The sequence below is a fragment of the Bombina bombina genome, chromosome 5, assembly GCF_027579735.1.
Source record: "Bombina bombina isolate aBomBom1 chromosome 5, aBomBom1.pri, whole genome shotgun sequence".
NCBI classification, from domain to species: domain Eukaryota; kingdom Metazoa; phylum Chordata; class Amphibia; order Anura; family Bombinatoridae; genus Bombina; species Bombina bombina.
The window spans coordinates 1,027,635,942-1,027,657,254 of record NC_069503.1 but is presented as its reverse complement, the minus strand read 5'-3'; the positions used below and the strand labels follow the sequence as shown (position 1 = coordinate 1,027,657,254).

General features: G+C 37.4%; 1 protein-coding gene across 1 annotated transcript in view; it reads right to left on the bottom strand.

Annotated features, from left to right (window-relative positions):
* Positions 1 to 21,313, bottom strand: part of TRHR (thyrotropin releasing hormone receptor) — a 145,044-nt gene that overhangs the window by 122,787 nt on the left and 944 nt on the right. The window contains 8 exon segments of the mRNA XM_053715926.1: positions 12,573 to 12,671; positions 12,673 to 12,777; positions 12,779 to 12,874; positions 12,876 to 12,938; positions 12,940 to 13,014; positions 13,016 to 13,123; positions 13,126 to 13,182; positions 13,184 to 13,370. Coding sequence (XP_053571901.1) covers positions 12,573 to 12,671; positions 12,673 to 12,777; positions 12,779 to 12,874; positions 12,876 to 12,938; positions 12,940 to 13,014; positions 13,016 to 13,123; positions 13,126 to 13,182; positions 13,184 to 13,370 — 790 coding nt within the window.

Sequence of the window (21,313 nt, the reverse complement as noted above, 5' to 3'; positions counted from 1 at the left end):
TACAGTATTTGCAAGATAAATGATGAGTAAATAGGGAAAACAGTAATTTGTTGAGTAATCTATGTTTTTTTTAGAGGGAAAACAATGGAACACGGGAGCCCAAAGGACAAGGGCCCATGAGCTATATGCAGCCTTTGATTGACAGTTGCTCATCACTACTGCCCAGTATCCTCAAACAAGATGCTAGGAAACATACACCTTTCCCTTCGTCAAAGAAATGACCCTTTATAGTCAAAAATGCATGTGCAAAACCTCTCTAGAACCAAGAATGCATTACCAGTAACTCAAGACTCTTACCCAAACAGCTGGTGTTGGCACATTCTCTATATATCAATTTTCAAGAAGATACATTTCATTTATGTTATGTGTTATTTTCGTTGGAACCCAAAATCACACAAAATATAACTGTTAGATTCAACATAACTGAATTGAAAACATATACAACTATTTTCAGAGGAAAATAAATCTGCTATTCAAACTCTGATTTTTTTTTTTAACAGGAAGAACAAAAAACGTAAAAAAAAACACTATTTTATCAAAATATACCAAGCGAGCAAAGCAAAATTGACAACAGAAGAAAATTGTTGTTTAAAATTGCTAACCCTTTCTAGACGATGAAAGTTTAATTTTAACGTTACTGTTTCTTTAACCATTATTTTTATTTAACATTTCTAAAATGTAAATATGTAAGTGGTTGAACTTGTATGCTAATCATATCAATCTGTAGTTTTTTGATTTTTTTTAGGCATTTTCATTGGTACTTTCCCTTTAAAGGGATTTATTAACCCTTTAAAAAAAATAACAACATTAATTAGCAGTGTTGAATATTTACATTAGTCCACCAATTCTTAACTATTAATAAATTACAGGGGCCCATTAATAAATTAGGCTTTTTACTATTTTTAACATTTAGTGGACTAGTTTCTAATTCCCTGGAATGTTGCAATATGTTTCACTCCTGTTTTCTTAAAAACAATTTAAAAGTAATGAGCTTAAAGGGACACTGAACCCAATTTTTTTCTTTTGTGATTCAGATAGAGCATGAATGTTTAAGCAACTTTCTAATTTACTCCTATTATCAATTTTTCTTCATTCTCTTGGAATCTTTATTTGAAATGCAAGAATGTAAGTTTAGATGCCGGCCCATTTTTGGTGAACAACCTAGGTTGTCCTTGCTGATTGGTGGATAAATTCATCAACCAATCAAAAAATGCTGTCCAGAGTACTGAACCAAGAAAAAAGATGCCTTCTTTTTTATATAAAGATAGCAAGAGAACGAAGAAAAATTGATAATAGGAGTAAATTAGAAATTTGCTTAAAATTGCATGCTCTATCTGAATCACGAAAGAAAAACTTTGTGTTCAGTGTCCCTTTAAATTTTTCTCAGCCACAAACCACCATGCCTGATATATTTCCTTATGGACCACTTTTATTTTGCAAATATGAATGTAAAACTGTTATGCAGATACTTTAAAGCTATCAATTAGTGTATGCATCTTGCTTTATCTGATATGAATTCTGACCAGTTGACAGCTTGAAAGCCTTAGAAAAAAAAAGTTACATTGTAACTGACAGACTTAAAATCTGTAGGGCAATACAAGATCTTTAAAAATTGTTTAGCAAGCCAATTATATTACGTTTTAGGACCATTAAATACAGAAAAATTGCATAATCAACAAATGCACAATAAAAACACAACACAATAGCACCTAGTCTGAATTAAACTTTAGTAGCAAATTTTTTTTCTGACAAATTTCAAAGTTAGCTCCATTTCCCTGCCTCTGTATCTTGTGACAGCCATCAGCCAATCACAAAACGCATATATGTATACACTGTAAAAATTGTGCCCATGCTCAGTAGGAGCTATTGCCTCAGAAAGTGTGCATATAAAAAGATCACACTTTGATAGTGAAAGTAAATTGGAAATCATATCCTCTTTCTGAATTATAAAAGTAACATTTTGACTTTAGTGTCCCTTTAAGGCCCAAGATTTAAGTTTTAGTCATGAACTGTAGGCGCATTGACAGGGTAAACATCATAAGGTAATTAGGGACAAATCCTGACATAAATTTAACTAGTAATAAAAACAAAACAAACAATATAAGAAACTGAAAACAGCGCTGGAGATAAAGCACTATAAAAACATTTAAATAAGATAGGCCTAGATTTGGAGTTTGGCGTTAGCCGTGAAAACCAGCGTTAGAGGCTCCTAACGCTGGTTTTAGGCTACCTCCGGTATTTGGAGTCACTCAAAATAGGGTCTAACGCTCACTTTTCAGCCGCAACTTTTCCATACCGCAGATCCCCTTACGTCAATTGCGTATCCTATCTTTTCAATGGGATTTTTCTAACTCCGGTATTTAGAGTCGTGTCTGAAGTGAGCGTTAGAAAAACTCCAGCCGCAGGAAAAAAGTCAGTAGTTAAGAGCTTTCTGGGCTAACGCCGGTTCATAAAGCTCTTAACTACTGTACTCTAAAGTACACTAACACCCATAAACTACCTATGTACCCCTAAACCGAGGTCCCCCCACATCGCCGCCACTCGATTAAATTTTTTTAACCCCTAATCTGCCGACCGCCACCTATGTTATACTTATGTACCCCTAATCTGCTGCCCCCTAACACCGCCGACCCCTATATTATATTTATTAACCCCTAACCTGCCCCCCACAACGTCGCAGCCAGCTACCTACAATAATTAACCCCTAATCTGCCGACCGCAAAGCGCCGCCACCTACGTTATACTTATGTACCCCTAATCTGCTGCCCCTAACAACGCCGACCCCTATATTATATATATTAACCCCTAATCTGCCCCCCCTCAACGTCGCCTCCACCTGCCTACACTTATTAACCTCTAATCTGCCGAGCGGACCGCACCACTACTATAATAAAGTTATTAACCCCTAAAGCTAAGTCTAACCCTAACACTAACACCCCCCTAAGTTAAATATAATTTTAATCTAACGAAATTAATTAACTCTTATTAAATAAATTATTCCTATTTAAAGCTAAATACTTACCTGTAAAATAAATCCTAATATAGCTACAATATAAATTATAATTACATTGTAGCTATTTTAGGATTAATATTTATTTTACAGGTAACTTTGTATTTATTTTAACCAGGTACCATAGCTATTTAATAGTTAAGAACTATTTAATAGCTAAAATAGTTAAAATAATTACAAATTTACCTGTAAAATAAATCCTAACCTAAGTTACAATTAAACCTACCACTACACTATCAATAAATTAATTAAATAAAATACCTATAATTATCTACAATTAAACCTACCAATACACTATCAATAAATAAATTAAATACAATACCTACAAATAACTACAATGAAATAAACTATCTAAAGTTCAAAAAATAAAAAAGACCTAAGTTACAAAAAATAAAAAAATATTTACAAACATAAGAAAAATATTACAACAATTTTAAACTAATTACACCTACTCTAAGCCCCCTAATAAAATAACAAAGCCCCCCAAAATAAATAATGCCCTACCCTATTCTAAATTACTAAAGTTCAAAGCTCTTTTACCTTACCAGCCCTGAACAGGGCCCTTTGCGGGGCATGCCCAAGAAGTTCAACTCTTTTGCCTGTAAAAAAATACATACCAATACCCCCCCCAACATTACAACCCACCACCCACATACCCCTAATCTAACCCAAACCCCCCTTAAATAAACCTAACACTAAGCCCCTGAAGATCTTCCTACCTTGTTTTCACCCTGCCAGGTTCACCGATCGGCCCAGAAGAGCTCCTCCGATGTCCTGATCCAAGCCCAAGCGGGGGGCTGAAGAGGTCCATGATCCGGCTGAAGTCATCATCCAAGCGGGAGCTGAAGAGGTCCATGATCCGACTGAAGTCTTCATCCAAGTGGGGCAGAAGAGGTCTTCCATCCGATTGAAGTCTTCATCCAAGCGGGATCTTCTATGGTCATCCATCCGGAGCAGAGCGGCAGGATCCTGAAGACCTCCGACGCGGAACATCCATCCTGGCCGCGACTGAACGACGAATGACGGTTCCTTTAAATGACGTCATCCAAGATGGCGTCCCTCGAATTCTGATTGGCTGATAGGATTCTATCAGCCAATCGGAATTAAGGTAGGAATATTCTGATTGGCTGATGGAATCAGCCAATCAGAATCAAGTTTCAATCCGATTGGCTGATCAATCAGCCAATCAGATTGAGCTCGCATTCTATTGGCTGTTCCGATCAGCCAATAGAATGCAAGCTAAATCTGATTGGCTGATTCCATCAGCCAATCGGAATTCGAGGACGCCATCTTGGATGACGTCATTTAAGGAACCGTCATTCATCGTTCAGTCATCGGCCAGGATGGATGTTCCGCGTCGGAGGTCTTCAGAATCCTGCCGCTCCGCTCCGGATGGATGACCATAGAAGATCCTGCTTGGATGAAGACTTCAATCGGATGGAAGACCTCTTCTGCCCCGCTTGGATGAAGACTTCAGCCGGATCATGGACCTCTTCAGCTCCCGCTTGGATGAAGACTTCAGCCGGATCATGGACCTCTTCAGCCCCCCGCTTGGGCTTGGATCAGGACATCGGAGGAGCTATTCTGGACCGATCGGTGAACCTGGCAGGGTGAAGACAAGGTAGGAAGATCTTCAGGGGCTTAGTGTTAGGTTTATTTAAGGGGGGTTTGGGTTAGATTAGGGGTATGTGGGTGGTGGGTTGTAATGTTGGGGGGGGGTATTGTATGTTTTTTTTTACAGGCAAAAGAGCTGAACTTCTTGGGGCATGCCCCGCAAAGGGCCCTGTTCAGGGCTGGTAAGGTAAAAGAGCTTTGAACTTTAGTAATTTAGAATAGGGTAGGGCATTATTTTATTTTGGGGGGCTTTGTTATTTTATTAGGGGGCTTAGAGTAGGTGTAATTAGTTTAAAATTGTTGTAATATTTTTCTTATATTTGTAAATATTTTTTTATTTTTTGTAACTTAGTTCTTTTTTATTTTTTGTACTTTAGTTAGTTTATTTAAATGTATTTATTTGTAGGTATTGTATTTAATTAATGTATTGATAGTGTAGTGTTAGGTTTAATTGTAGGTAATTGTAGGTATTTTATTTTATTAATTTAATGATAGTATAGTGTTAGGTTTAATTGTAACTTAGGTTAGGATTTATTTTACAGGTAATTTTGTAATTATTTTAACTAGGTAACTATTAAATAGTTCTTAACTATTTAAATAGCTATTGTACCTGGTTAAAATAATTACAAAGTTGCCTGTAAAATAAATATTAATCCTAAAATAGCTACAATGTAATTATAATTTATATTGTAGCTATATTAGGATTTATTTTACAGGTAAGTATTTAGCTTTAAATAGGAATAATTTATTTAATAAGAGTTAATTTATTTCGTTAGAATAAAATTATATTTAATTTAGGGGGGTGTTAGTGTTAGGGTTAGACTTAGCTTTAGGGGTTAATACATTTATTAGAATAGCGGTGAGCTCCGGTCGGCAGATTAGGGGTTAATGTTTGAAGTTAGGTGTCGGCGATGTTAGGGAGGGCAGATTAGGGGTTAATACTATTTATTATAGGGTTAGGAAGGCGGATTAGGGGTTAATAACTTTATAATAATAGCGGTGCGGTGCGGTCGGCAGATTAGGGGTTAATTAGTGTAGGCAGGTGGAGGCGACGTTGTGGGGGGCAGATTAGGGGTTAATAAATATAATATAGGGGTCGGCGATGTTAGGGCAGCAGATTAGGGGTACATAAGGATAATGTAAGTAGCGGCGGTTTACGGAGCGGCAGATTAGGGGTTAAAAATAAAATGCAGGTGTCAGCGATAGCGGGGACGGCAGATTAGGGTTAATAAGTATAAGGTTAGGGGTGTTTAGACTCGGGGTACATGTTAGGGTGTTAGGTGCAAATTTAGGAGGTGTTTCCGCATAGCAAACAATGGGGCTGCGTTAAGAGCTGAACGCGGCTTTTTTGCAGGTGTTAGGTTTTTTTTCAGCTCAAACAGCCCCATTGTTTTCTATGGGGGAATCGTGCACGAGCACATTTTTGAGGCTGGCCGCTTGCGTAAGCAACTCTGGTATTGAGAGTTGAAGCTGCGTTTAAAATGCTCTACGCTCCTTTTTTGGAGCCTAACGCAGCCTTTATGTGGACTCTCAATACCAGAGTTAATTTTATGGTGCGGCCAGAAAAAAGCCGGCGTTAGCTACGCGGGTCCTTACCGACAAAACTCCAAATCTAGGCTTAAGTAAACAGGTGGGGACACTTAAATGCACTCAAAATCAAAAGTTGTTTTAGCTTAATTATAGTGCAAACAGCGGAGTGCACAAATTGTATCCCTATTTGTTAAGAGAGACTTTTCACGTTAGAAGTTGTACTATTACTATATATAAACTTTCAAAACATTTAATTCATAAACACCATATAAAAAAAAACCAAATATTAAAATGGTAATTAAAAGTTTTTTTTTCTTATCATATACAAACAAAGTACCAAGTTATTTAGTTGTCCGTAGTTTGCATTTGTTGTTGTCCGGAGCGTGTTCTTAAAATATACCACGGAAAAGCTCCTCTGTATTGCGATATGCTTGTTACTATTATATCACAAAAAAAGCAAACGAACTACGGACAACTAAATAACTTGGTACTTTGTTTGTATATGATATGAAAAAAAACTTTTTATTACCATTTTAATATTTGTTTTTTATGTTTATGAATTATGAATTTATGAATTAAATGTTTTGAAAGTTGTAAATATAATACAACTTCTAAGGTGAAAAGTCTCTCTTAAAAAAATTAGAATAAAATTTGCGCTTTCACTGTTTGTAGTATAATTAAAGGGATACTGAACTCAATTGTTTTCTTTCATGATTAATATAGAGAATGCACTTTTAAGCAACTTTCTATTTTTTACTCCTATTATCAAATTCGCTTCATTCTCTTGGTATCTTTATTTGAAAAGTCAGGAATGTAAGCTTATGAGCTGGCAAATCTTTAGTTCAGCACCTGGATTGTGCTTGCTGATTGGTGGCTAAATGTAGCCACTAATCAGCAAGCGCTATCAGGGTTTCTGAACCAAAAAATGGGCCGACAACTATGCTTACATTCCAGCTTTTTTCAAATAAGATTCCAAGGGAATGAAAAATAATTGATAATCGAAGTAAATTAAAAAGTTGCTTAAAATTGCATGCTCTATCTGAATCATAAATTAAACATTTTGGGTTCAGTGTCCATTTAAGCTAAAACAACTTTTTGATTTTGACTGCATTTAAGAGACACTCAAGTCAAATAAACTTTTATGATTCATGACAGAGCATGCAGTTTTAAGCTGCAATTAACTATATTAACTGTATAAATGGTTTACCTGAATGCATTGTCCTTTCAGGTGAAAGCTATTGAAATTTAAAGGGAAACCAATGGAAAGTGTAACTAATACATATGTAACTTTTGCTTATTGGTTAAAGGGACAGTCTACACCAGGAATTTTTATTTTTTTAAAAGATAGATAATCCCTTTAATACCCATTCCCCAGTTTTGCATAACCAACACAGTTATATTAATATACTTTTAACCTCTGTGATTATCTTGTATCTAAGCCTCTGCAAAACTGCCCCTTTATTTCAGTTCTTTTGACAGACTTGCAGTTTAGCCAATCATTGTCTGCTCCCAGATACTTCACGTGCATGTGCACAGTGTTATCTATATGGAACACATGAACTAACACCCTCTAGTGGTCAAAAACTGTTAAAATGCATTCTGAAAAGAGGTGGCCTTCAAGGTCTAAGACATTAGCATATGAAACCTCCTAGGTTAAGCTTTCAACTAAGAATACCAAGAGAACAAAGCAAAATTGGTGATAAAAGTAAATTGGAAAATTGTTTAAAATTACATTCCCTATCTGAATCATGAAAGTTTAATTTGGACTAGACTGTCCCTTTAACAGAGATAGCTCCCAAGAAACTGTGGGTTTATTTGGCACATGAATATCAATTTTTTAAAAACAACAACACTGTAATATAGTTTGAAATATTATTTGGCAGTTTACTGAGCAGTAGTATACATGAAACACTTTAAATAGCCAAAGATGGACAGGTATACTATTGGTGTCTGATGCCTTATTCTGTCACTTATCCAAATATCTCAAGTCCATGTGGAGGTGTTTAATGGTTTTCTTCTGACTATTGGCCATTCAGCAGGAAGTCAATAAAAATAACACCATTCGATAATTTTACAATCTGGCGGATATATGTTTTGCACTAGCCACAGCTTATCATATGTTGTAGTTTAATAGACTCAACGGCACAAAAATAAATAAAATACCTTTTATGACTAGCATTTAAAAATGTGGAAAAACATTTAAAGTTGTAAACACACACAGTTTCAATAGAATCATATACATAAAAAAGTGTTGACTAATATTTTACACATAAAAGGTGCCTAGACATAAGAATATTTAATATATTAAATATTGAAATATATATTTGCAATTTACTTCCACTATTAAATTGCACAAAGTCAGCACTGACTGGCTGTGACACAGGGGCAAGGAAATCAAATGAAACTTCAAAGTAGGTGCTATTGCATTTTAGTTTTATTTTACATCTGTTGATTATGCAATTCTGCTATATTTAATGGTACTTTAATTTAGCCTTTATAATAATACAAATGTATTGTTTTAAACATTGACATCTAAAATAGATGTAAATTAAGAATTTTAATATATATCTATAATAAGTATATGTACAGGGTGGTTGAGTCGATTGCAGTGTGAACATGATTCGCTATAGCAAACCATGCCCACACCGGGGGTTTTATAAATCTTTCCCTATGGGGCCGAAATATCAAGCTCTGAATGGAGCTTGATGCCCCTGTTTCCGTGCAAGCATCAGGCTTGCCGGAAACAGCAGTTATGAAGCTGGGGTCTAAAGACTGCTGCTCCATAACTGGTCTGCTGCCTCTGAGACTGCGGTCTGCAATCCGCCCGATCCTATACGATCGGGCTTATTGACAATCACCTGCTAGCAGACGATTGGCCGAGAATCTGCAGGGGACAGGACTGCAGAAGCAGTTCTGGTGAAATGCTTGTGCCATGTTAAATGCCAACAGTGTATCATGTCAGACAGGCATTGATAAATTGGCCCTATTTCTGTTTAAATGGAGTGATTGCAAAAACATGCTAAACATTCTCTGGTCTTTTGGGCAAGTTTTTGTCGGAAATGCTGGTTCTTAGGGGTTAAACATCCTGTAAGTTGTGAAAAACATATTCTTAGAAGGGCACAAATAAATTATAACATGTTTAAATATGGACTGGTATAAGGTATTATTGTCTAAAATTGAAAACTTATAACTAAAGCATTTCTCAGTATCTCAGGCATAGAAGGAAGAGAGAATCTGTGATACAATTCACAAAATATAACAAGAGGGGGAAACAATGTTTAGATCATGCAAATTGATAGAATAAGGGGTTCTAACTAGAAGTTACAGAAAGGCAGATTAAATAAATAATGTTCTGTAAGTGAAATGATATTTCATCAGTAGTGATAACGAAAATAGAGAACAATATTTTGCAAATGTTTGGGATGCGTATCAGTATTTTAAGCTTAATTCAACCCCTGTTTGTGGGGGCTGCAATATGTCTCCAGTAATTTGGAAGAAAAAAAATAAATACTATTTACATTGGATGTTCAAATGCCATTAACTTATGTAGCTAGGGTGTTAGATTACAAGTGGAGCGCTAAACTATCAAATGTTCCCGTTTGCAGGCGCACAATAATTAATCAGCCATTACAAGTGGCTGGTTATTTCTACCACGAGCTTGCGGTAGCAATTAACGCTTATAAATTAACCCGAGATCAGATCTCTGGTTAATTTATAAATGTGCCCCAAATGCCCCAAAATACTGTGTAGCATATTTTATTAAAAAATAAAAATAGCAGCATCTTTATCTTTTAATAAAATAACTGCATTAGGTGTTAGAAAAAAATGGCACTGAAAAGTGCCTTTACATTGCGGTCAATCTGAACTGTGTGTTCCCAGTAAATATAAATGTATATGCATATATAAATATATATATTTATGTGTCAATATGTGTATAAACACATATAAACACATAAATATATATGTATATAAGCATATACAATATATTTAAGTTTGCTGCCATTTCTGCGCTACTTACCCACTTCGCTGTGCTTTGGTTCTGATGCTGTCTCTGACACCATTAGAATGAGGCTCCATTGGAGCCTACGGAAGTACGCTCTCGATAGGGCAATGCTTCCCAGCAATGTGAACGTGAGCTCGCGTTCCCATCGATGAAACTTGTAATACCAGCACATTAGTGTGTGCTGGAATTACACAGTGCAGCACAAATATCGCTTTAATGAAAGCGATATTTAGTGCTCCACTTGTAATACGGCCCTTATTATATGGAAGTTAAACTTTTTGGAGCAAAAACAGCATTTGCTAAAAATGGCAAACATTCCTCAATTAAGACTAAACAATCTGATATGAAAATCCATCACATTTTCAAGATGCAGAATCATTTGCAAGTAATATTTACTAAGAATTAGGTGCTGATTATTTTTATATAATTGCTAAACACAGATGATCTAGCATCTCTATTGAGTGAGGTAAACCCTTAAAGGGACAGTTCACTCCAAAATTTGTATTGTTTAAAAGATAGATAATCCCTTTGTTACCCATTCCCCAGTTTCGCATAACCAATGCTTTTTACCTCTGTGATTACCTTGCATCTAAGCCTCTGCAGACTGCCCCCTTATCTCAGTTCTTTCGACAGCTTTTCATTTTAGCCAATCAGTGCTGAGCACAATGTTATCTATAGGGAACACATGAACTAGCATTGTCTATCTGTGAAGACTGACAAAATGCACTGAGATAAAAGATAGCCTTCATGGGTTTAGAAATTAGCATATGAGCCTACCTAGGTTTAGCTTTAACAAATAATACCAGGAGAACAAATACAATGTGATGATAAAAGTACATTGGAAAGTTGTTTAAAATTGCATGCCCTATCTGAATCATGAAAGTTTGATTTTGACTAGACTGTCCCTTTAAGTATTTTAGTGTTATATGTGCATTTTGCACCTGCTTTTTTCCCCTCAGCCTCTGCTAAAGGTAAGGTGCTATGGAAATCACACTATAAAAGAAAAAAAAAGAGATTTGTTTGTTCTTTGTTTTGTTCATGGCCTTAATAATTAGGGTTATAGAGTAATATTTTATGCTGTGGTTAAAAAAAAAGAGTAAATACACTTGTAATGTTTTTCTTGACATTTATAGTAACAGAGGGGAGTTTTGAATTAAAGGGACATGAAACCCAAACATTTTATTTCATGATTTAGACAGAGGATACAATTTTAAACAACTTTCCAATGTACTTCTATTATTTAATTTTGCTTCCTTCTCTTGTTATCCTTTGCTGAAAGGTTTATCTAGACAAGCTCAGGAGCAGCAGAGAACCTAGGTTCTAGCTGTTGATTGGTGGCTGCATATATATATTGATTGTGATTGGCTCACACGTGTGTTCAGTTAGAAACAGTAGTGCATAGCTGCTCTTTCCACAAATGATACCAAGAGAATAAAACAAATTAGATAATAGGAGTAAATTAGAAAGCGATGAAAGAAAAATGTTGGGTTTCATGTCCCTTTAAGCATAATTTAGAGACAGGGTAGTTATCAATGGAGAAAAGAAAGCTGGTATACTGGATAAACCTATTGATAAAATGAACACTGCTCCATGCAGTAAGGGAAATAGGACTTGATTGAAAAGCCATTGTGTTTTCAAGAACACATTAAAATGTCTGTAAGCAAGTATGATCTGAGATTTTAAAAAAAGACTGTGGAATTTTCAGACAAAATGCTCTCTTCTCGGTTCAAGGTGATATTTCTGGCGTAAAATATTAGCAAGTAAATGCAAATATTTTTTCAGGAGGTATTGTTTCTGTAAAATACAGTAGATTTATCATTATTGTTATTATTATTTCTAAACTGCTGCCAGTTCCATAGAGCTAGATTAATGTAACTGTTGCCAAACTCTTTATCAGAGGTGGTTCTAGATTCTAAACACAGTTGTCATTACATACCAAGGTTGGAAGTTGGTAATGGAGGGGGTGACATCATTTTAAATTCCCCTTTTACTCCGCTAAAATCTCTTCTATTTCTAAATAGAATAAAGAGTATGTACAAATGGAAATGCCTTGCACATTTTTAGCAGTTGACACTTTTTGAGAATAAAGGGTGCTACAACAAAGTTTGGGGTGCTTAGCAAACTCAGTAACCTCTTGAACCGCTGCTGCTCCTTTGCCTGACAAAATGCCAAGGAATAGGGTTGCTCTCTCTGGCATAGAAAGGGTTAACTCCCACCCTTAATCATAAATTGTAGCCCATAACCTTAATCTGAACTCAACATTATCTGTCATGAATATGGTGTTAGTGCTATTGTTGCAACAGTGCTCGATGACAGATACCCTCTTTTTGTTGCTGAATTATATGTTTCTGTCTTAAAAATTACTAAATAAATACATAAACACTAAGTTAAAAATGAACATCAAAAAGCTGTTACCTGTCTCCTAGATGATATCGTACTATTCGAACATCTGCTGGACATCTTTGAGTTGTATGCCTTGTTCTGATGTGTAGAATTGTTTCTCCAGGTCTTTGAGGTTGTCCTTTGGGTCTGATGGAATAGGATTTAAGAACAGAATTCTTGCAATCAGTCCATATAGGACTGTTGCCAGTGTCATTGGTACAGCATAAAATACACCAAAAATCTATCAAATAGATAGGTGAGTAGTAACTTCTAGGTACCTTGTAACCACAGTTCACAACAGTAGCGTCTTTGTATATAGTTGTGTTCAAGTCAAGCTAAGAAAAACCACATCATACAATAAAGCGATGTAAAAGTCCAAACAAATACAATGATCTTTTTTGGCTCTGGATATTGTACACAAAAACTGAGCTTTGATTGGGTGGCATATTGCTAAATACCTTTCAATTGTGAATGCAAGTGATAGAACAAGAAGAAGCATTAATGCCTAAATACTGAAGGTAAGTAATGCAGAGGCATCCAATATATCCATAAACCCAGGAGCCATAAACACTATCAGTAATGTTTTTGGGAGTCCTGCAGCTACCAAGACCATTAGGTCTGCAATAGCGAGGCTCACAAGATAAACAATTAGTGGGTGTTCTCATATGTTTAGTCCTTAGAACTACTAAAACCACCATAATGTTGCCAATAATGCCCAGTCCACAAATCAAAATCACCAAACAAATTGTAACCACTTGATAATCCAGACCATTCCATTGTCTCTCTTGTAGCACTGTCCTATTTAATTCAGAAAAAACTCTGGTTGTCCATCTTCACAGTTGCAGTAATTCCTTACAATAGAGCAGCATTCTCTTGTCCCTAATATTTAAATGCAACTTAGTTCTCCTTCCTGTAGAAAAGAGCAAAACATTGTCTTTTGATCTTAGTTATGTAACATATGTGCTTTACTGTTTTATTTGACAACTAATATAGACCTTTTTTAGTTTTACTATTAGTGATTATAAAAGTGTAAAACATAGAATTATTTCTTGCAAAACCAATATACGCATTAACTAGGTAAATAAATCCAACAAAATATTATTATATGAAAGAATCATGCACAAGACAGATGAGATCATGATAAACTTAAAATAGCAAAAAAAGCTCAAAAATATAGTGATTATATGATGGTTTTACAGAATTGCAATTCTAACTGCTAGCAATGATATTATATGCACATAAAACAGTAAAGAGTTGCTTAAAATAGATCAAAGTAGAAATGATCTGTTCAGAGTTTCTATTGCTCTTTATGTGTACATATTCTATTATCTATCCATCTATATATCTATCTATCTATCCATCATCTATCTATCTATCTATCTACTCTATCTCTCTATCTATCTATCTATCTATCTATCTATCATGTATATAAATGCTCACTTACCTTTATTTTCCTTCTATAGTTGCTGCTGCAATAAACCTTAAGATGAAGAGGACTTTGTGGTAAGTGCATCCAAGCTCTTGCGCTGTATCTGGTTAGTTCATAGAAACTCAGCTGCAGTGTTATCCCAAGAAGCATTTTATGCCAGATTACAACTGGAATGAGACATTACATAAATCAGTTTTTCTTTAAGGTGCATACCCATTATGGCAAAACATTTTCTTTTTCTGCTTTGCAAAAAAGATGTATTTACAAAATGCATCTTTTGTCTGTATACAATAAAGTAATTTAGAGATTTTTTTTTGTCTATGTTATTTGTAAATAAATGCTATGTTTTTTTTAGCTCTGTCAAATAAAAATATTAAAAAATATACCATTTAGCTCACAGTTGCAACAGCTATCTGAGTGAAGGTGTTTTTTATGCCAGATCTTAAAAAGAACTGAATTTATTTGATAACCATAGAAGCCAAAAGGAAAATCCCTCATTCACAAATGACTGACGGTGAGATGAGAGAACTCCCCTTCCACCCCCCCCCACCCCCTAAACATTACCAGTCGTCTGAAACTACAGTATCAATAGCAGGAGAAAGCAAAATGCAAGAAATAGCTCACATAATATAAAACACTGGGGTGTATTCATTATTATGCAAAATACATTTATGATATATTATTTCCATGCAGTGTTTCTAAAAATTGAAAAAAAACAGTTTAGTGTTTTTTCATTGTTTTAATCGTTTTTTAAGGCAATGTGTACAAATCTATAGAAACATCATCCACAGCTGGCATGTGCTGTTAGGGGCACTAAAATAAACAGTCTGCACATGAGGCAGGGTGCACAGTTAGGTTTCAACACTAGAGGGACAGAGTGAAAACAAATTCATATGTTTATCATGTTAGAGAAGAGGACTGCTCACTGGATTGTGCAAAAGGAAGGATTCCAGGCATCGAAAGCAAGAAGGAGATAAAAGGCCACAAGATTTACAGATCCCTGGTATAAGTGCAATGCTATAGAAGCACAAGGAATGAGATTCACAGATCTGGTATGTAGGCTGAGGCATTTAAAGGGACAGTAAAGTCATTATAATACATTCATTATTTAGACAGAGCATGCCATTTTAAACAACTTTCCAAATTTACTTCTATTATTTAATTTGCTTCCTTCTCTTGTTATCCTTGTTGAAAGCCTTTATCTAGGTAAGCTCAGAAGCAGCAAAGAACCTAGGTTCTAGCTGGTGATTGGTGGCTGCAATATATATATACCTATTGTCATTGCCTCACCCATGTGTTCATTTGGACACCAGTAGTGCATTGCTGCTCCTTCAACAAATGATACCAAGCGAATGAAGCAAATTTGATAATAGAAGTAAACTGGAATGTTTTTTAAATGTTCTACCTTAATCAAGGGTTTTCATGTCCCTTTAAGGTAGCTCTAAAGATTTACATGAAAAAAACTATTGCAGTATTCGCTGGTGCACAGCAGTGTTAATTTCATCGACTAAAAACTAAAACTAAAACGAGTATAAAACTAAAGAAAATTCTGATGACTAAAATACGACTAAAATGGCATTTTAGTCAAAAGACTATGACTAAAACTAAATAAAAATTTGCTGACAAAAAAATTGTATGCAAGGTGTTATAATCAATCCATATCTAATTACTGCTCTTTTTGTAAAATTTACAAAACTTAATGTTATTAAATTTTAAGATAAAGACATGTTATATTCCACAACAGTTAAATCTGTATTGCATATTCAAACCTTAATACCATAAATAAAAACAGGTTAATAAACCATTACTCCAGGGGCCCGATCCGATATAAATCGTCGCCCGCAAAGCCGGCGACGCCCAATATTTGTGCGGGTTTGGTATCCTATATACGGAGTAACATAGAAGTTACGTGCGTATATTTCTGCCTTCGCCTGTCGTTTTTTGGCCCATAGACTGACATACAAAACACGCACAGTTTGGTATCCAATATACGGCGTAAGTACTTACACGCGCAGATTTCAGAAAATCTACTCCATTCTCATCTCGCCATAAATTTCAGCCGCAGGAACCCTTTGCACCTGACTTAGAAACCAACGTAACTCTCTGAAGGCCTAACAAGTGCATGCTTAACAACATACATATCAGCAGCTTGATCACAAATAGTTAACCTCTCAAAGCATTTATTATTCCCTGCCCCTGCAAGTTTGTCAAACCAATCACAAAGGGATGCATCATGGGGCACAGGGGGACATCATGGGGCACAAGGGGACATCATGGGGCACAAGGGGCGCTGGAAGCCCTACAATCCCCTGTTGTTCTGTCTACACATGCTGATTCTATAGTTGCTGCTGAGGTCCATGGTGATGGTGCTGACCCTGCTGCAGCTGGTCATCGAATTACATACTGCAAATTTCCACTGCATGTAAGTAAAACTACTACATCCCACCCCCATTCCCTTAACCACCCTAATTACTGAAAATATATCATTAGTTCAATTCATGTTTTGGTCACTATGATTTATTGACTATCATTTAGAGGAATGAAAATGGATGTTTATACCTTATGTTCACACCTTCTGTAAAAACATTATTATTTAGATATATATACCCATGTGCAGGGATAGGCAAGGTGTCCTTCACTAAAACTCTTTACCTTAGAAAATGTCAGCAACAGCCTTGGCTCGTGCCTATCCCTGCACATGGGTCAATTTCTATTGGATGTGAGAAACCTTGATTTACATCTTAAAAGTGAATATCACTATATGTACCCTTCATACACAACTATGTGATGTGGTTTAGAGAACATGAATATGTCATAAACATGATGATATTACCTTTTCTGGGCCATTTCCACACAGGCCTTATTATATTTTTCAAAGATATTAGTGTACTAACTAAAACACCCCTCACATGGATGTGGATGACAATTATATGTTAAATAACAGAGGACAAGATTTAGGATGAAATATAACAATATTTATTTCTTTTAGGCTTCTTAGATGAAGGGGCTGAGGGGCCTGGAGTGGGTCTCCTGCCTCTCCTGGGTCGTGTGGATTCTGAGGATCCTGTAGGAGTGCTGGCCACAGATGAGAGGCTGGAGGCAGTGTCCTGCTGGTGTGTGAAATGCTCCACCAACACACCCAACAGTTGGTTTTGTTCCCTCCATCTGTTGTCACTCTGAATCTGCATGTCAGACATTACTCTCAGCATCTGAGATTGATTCTGGACCATAGCAGTTAAAGATGCTGCCATGTCCCGTTGCAGCTCAATGGAACGCTGTTGTAAAGTCTGTTGGCTCCTGTAAACCTGCGTTGGGTCCTCTGCATTCTCTCGCAGGTTGATGTGAGACTCTCGCAGGTTACTGTTTGCCTCCTCTGTATGGCAATGTATTCATCTCCCATGGCGGAAGTCAGCGGATCTATGGGCTCTTCCCCAGCAGGGACTCTAGGCGCCGGTTCAATTTCAAGATCCTCAGCTGCTGGTGCTGCCTGTGGAATCACAGCTGCCGGTGCTGCCTGTGGGATGTTCTCAGCTGCTGGTGCTGCCTGTGGGATGATTTCAGCTGCTGGTGCTGTCTGTGGGATGATCTCAGCTGCTGGTGCTGCCTGTGGAATCACAGCTGCTGGTGCTACCTGTGGAATCACAGCTGCTGGTGCTGCCTGTGGAATCACAGCTGCTGGTGCTGGAGCTCTTCCAAGTGCAGCAGATGGTGGAGATGTCCAGATGGACTGATAGTCCCATTGCCGGCTGGTGTGCACCCACTCAGCCTGCTGGTAGAATCCCTGAGTGGCCTGATATTGTTGTGGGGGGGGGGTAAAGGCATCTACCCTTCGGGGCTGGCTTGTTTCCCCCTCCAAGCCAAAGGAATAGTCCTCCGGCCAGGGCTCCTGCCAGGTATCCTCATGTAATGATGGCGGCATGACATCCGGATTTTCAATAGAGGCAGTCCAACCCAGCTCATGTCTGGCATACTCCTGCTGGACTCTCCGGACCGGTGGTCGAGGTGGAGAAATACTTTGTGGCAGTGGTGGAGGTGGTTGCATGGGCGTTGGCACCCTGGTAACTGGAGGTTCTGTGGAGGAGTCAAATGATGAGAGGGATTAGTACAGTCAGATATATATCCATGTGGGCATACAATATACATGCTAGGGCCTATACACATTCTCATGTCAAACTCTATAACATGCATGTGCACATTGAGATTTGTGATATGAGGGTTTTTAATATGCAAAGTATACATGTATGTGTGTCATACAATAGTTCTGTGTACATGTCAGTGATGGCGAAAATGTGTTCTTTACGTGACACTATGGTTGTGATGACTATAGTGTCCATTTACTGAAAACTCTACATGTGGCTTGTGGCCTGTGTTACTCTGAGATATGTTAGTATTTCACTATTCCACCTCATATCATGAATTTCAATGTGTTAAGTAGCATTAAATGGACATTAAATCCATTTTGATCCTTTCATGATTCAGCTAGAGCATGCAATTGTAATTAACTTTGTAATTTACTTCCATTACCTAATTTGCTTCATTCTCTTGATATTCTTAGCTGAAAAGCATATCTAGATAGGCTCAGAAGCTGCTGATTGTTGGCTGCACATCAATGCCTCGTGTGATTGCCTCACCCATGTGCATTGATATTTAATAAACAAAGAATAATAAAATTATGAAGCAAATTAGATAATAGAAGTAAATTGGGATGTTGTTGAAAACTGTATTCTCTATCTGAATAATGAAGATTTGGTTTCATGTCCCTTTAATGTTAAATCTCATTGTAGATGTTTTTGTTAGTAGGCCAAATACCATGCTCCTCATTGTGTCCATGAATGTGTGACATTATAGGATGTTATATCTCAAATACATATAATACTGGTGTGTGGGATGTTACTCACCAGCATGCTGCGCTGATGTTGCAATCCCTGAGTCACGAGCCCCTGGAAGTCCACGGACTGCTGTGACGCTCAGGGACCTACGAATCAGCTCCTGCCACTCGTATTCTGCCTCATAGTGAGGCCCACCTCCTGTTGCCCTCTGGGACATTGCTTCCTGGCCCATCTTCTCCTTAACTCTCCTCTTACAGTTGTTCCACCTCTTCTTTAGGCCATCCACATTCCTCCTCTGCTGGGACACACCATTAACGGCCTCCTCCACCTTCAGCCAGGCATCTTTACGCCTACGGGCAACTCCTTTGCCCTTCTCTTGTCAAAAGAGGGCGGTATGGTTCTCCAGGACAGCCTGGACAAGAGCGAGGTTTTCAGCGAATGTGAAGTTGGGGCACCTCATACGCTCATCGTCCTGGGCCGCCTGGCTCCCTTCCTGGGATGTCCCTGTGTGGGTCCCTCCCTATCCTCTCCCTCCTCCCCCCTTCTATCCCCATGTTCACCCTCTATCCCTCTTCTGAGTGTGCCTGGCCTTGGGGAAACCCCACTCCCATCCTCCCTTCTAGCTCTCCCTCTGCCCACTCCGCTCACTCCCTGACGGGGACCCTGCTGCTCCTCCTGTCCATAATCCTCTCCCTGCAACTCCCCTTCCCTCCTCCCCCCTCCCTAGCTCTCCCTGACATCCTCACACTACACACACTCACACTCACTCCCACTTCAATCACACACAATCACAACCAAGCACTCAGCCTTTCACACTGTAAAAGATAAATAAAATGTGTAAGGTGTTATAAAAAAAAAGTGTTGTGTATTTTGTATATGTGTGTCTGCAAAATGTGTGCAATATGTAAAAAAGTGACAGTAATGTACAAGATTAACAAATCCACCAAATCCGACCTAACTAAATATTATGCAATGCGCCTCTCTCTCTACTCTAACGACTTTCTCCTACTCACTGTAGTGTGCTGTAGCTCCAAGAACCGACCAAACACACTAAAGAAAATGGCGGCTGCGCAGGGGTTTAAGTATGAATTTTGAATGTCATAATTGCGTGGCGCATCTCTTAGAACTGGCCGTTATTTTTTACGAGTCGTAGGCTAATTTGCATAAAACTACACTTTATTGAGACTTTACGTGAACAAAATACTGGCGTAAGTACTTACAACGACTAAAATGTGTATTTGCGCACATTTTAGCTGATCGCAGGTTTTTCCTACTTACGCCAGTTGAGCATCTGACGGCGCAGTATATTGGATAGGTCGAGTTGCGAGGTGAAATTACGGGCGACGTGGGTTCCCTCGCTTGCGCCGCAAACTACGCTGCATATCGGATCGCGCCCCAGGAGTATATAATGTGTTTGGAAGTTCTAGAGCAGTGCTAATGCTAATATCGTTGCTGAAAAATTTTAGATTCTGTGAACAATCAATTGATTCTTCCTATAGAAATAAGCAAAACCCACGAGTATGGATTTAAGTTATGCTGTGTCTGTGCTAGCTGCAGAAACGTTTAGTTGTGCTGAGCTACTTCATACTTCTTTTAATTATTAACAGAGAACTGTTAAAGTTTTTATATTGGGTAATATGTGCAATACATTTTACAGTTTTATTTTTTTATATTTTAAATTTGCACTTCTTTTTGTTTATGAAACTTGGTTTTATTTCATTTTATGTTTAATAAAGATGTTATATATCACAACGGCTAAATCTGTGTCTGTATTGCATGTTTAAACCTTAATACCATAAATAATAACAGGTGTTATGTTTTCTCCTGGAGTATATAATCAGTTTGCAAATTATAGAGAAATGCTTAAATAATGCAGTACATTTTAAATAAACCCCTTACATTTTAGTCAACTAAAATCTACTGGAGATTCAGTCGACTAAAACTAAAACAATTCAGATGACTAAAATACGACTAAAACTAAAATGGCATTTTAGTCAAAAGACTAAAACTAAATCGAAATTTGCCGTCAAAATTAACACTGGTGCACAGTAACTATCATGTATTTGAGTCTGCAGATGTCACTCCTATCCAGGGGCGGAACTACCATTAATGCAGAGGGTTCAGTGGCACCAGGGAGCAAGTGCTGGGGGGGGCATAGCAACCAGTCTATACATAGGTGTGGGCAGAATTAGTACTAGTGCAGGTTGCAGGTCCATCTTACCTATCTATGAATTTATGCTCAAAATTATACAGAGCAGTGTGTATATTATTATTCCTTACTACTGAGTTAGGAACTGCAAAATGAGACAGATGCAAGTATCAGGCACAATTCTGTTACATTCTCACATGATCAATTCACCGTTTCACAGAGTGATCCCTTTAAAAGCTCTCCTTCAGCAACATTGTTTTACTACTAACATTGGGCCAGATTACAAGTGGATCACTAATTAAAGCTCCGGCTTGAGCGTTAATCGTGATAGAATTAAGATTTTGCACTCATCAGGCCAGTGATTTTT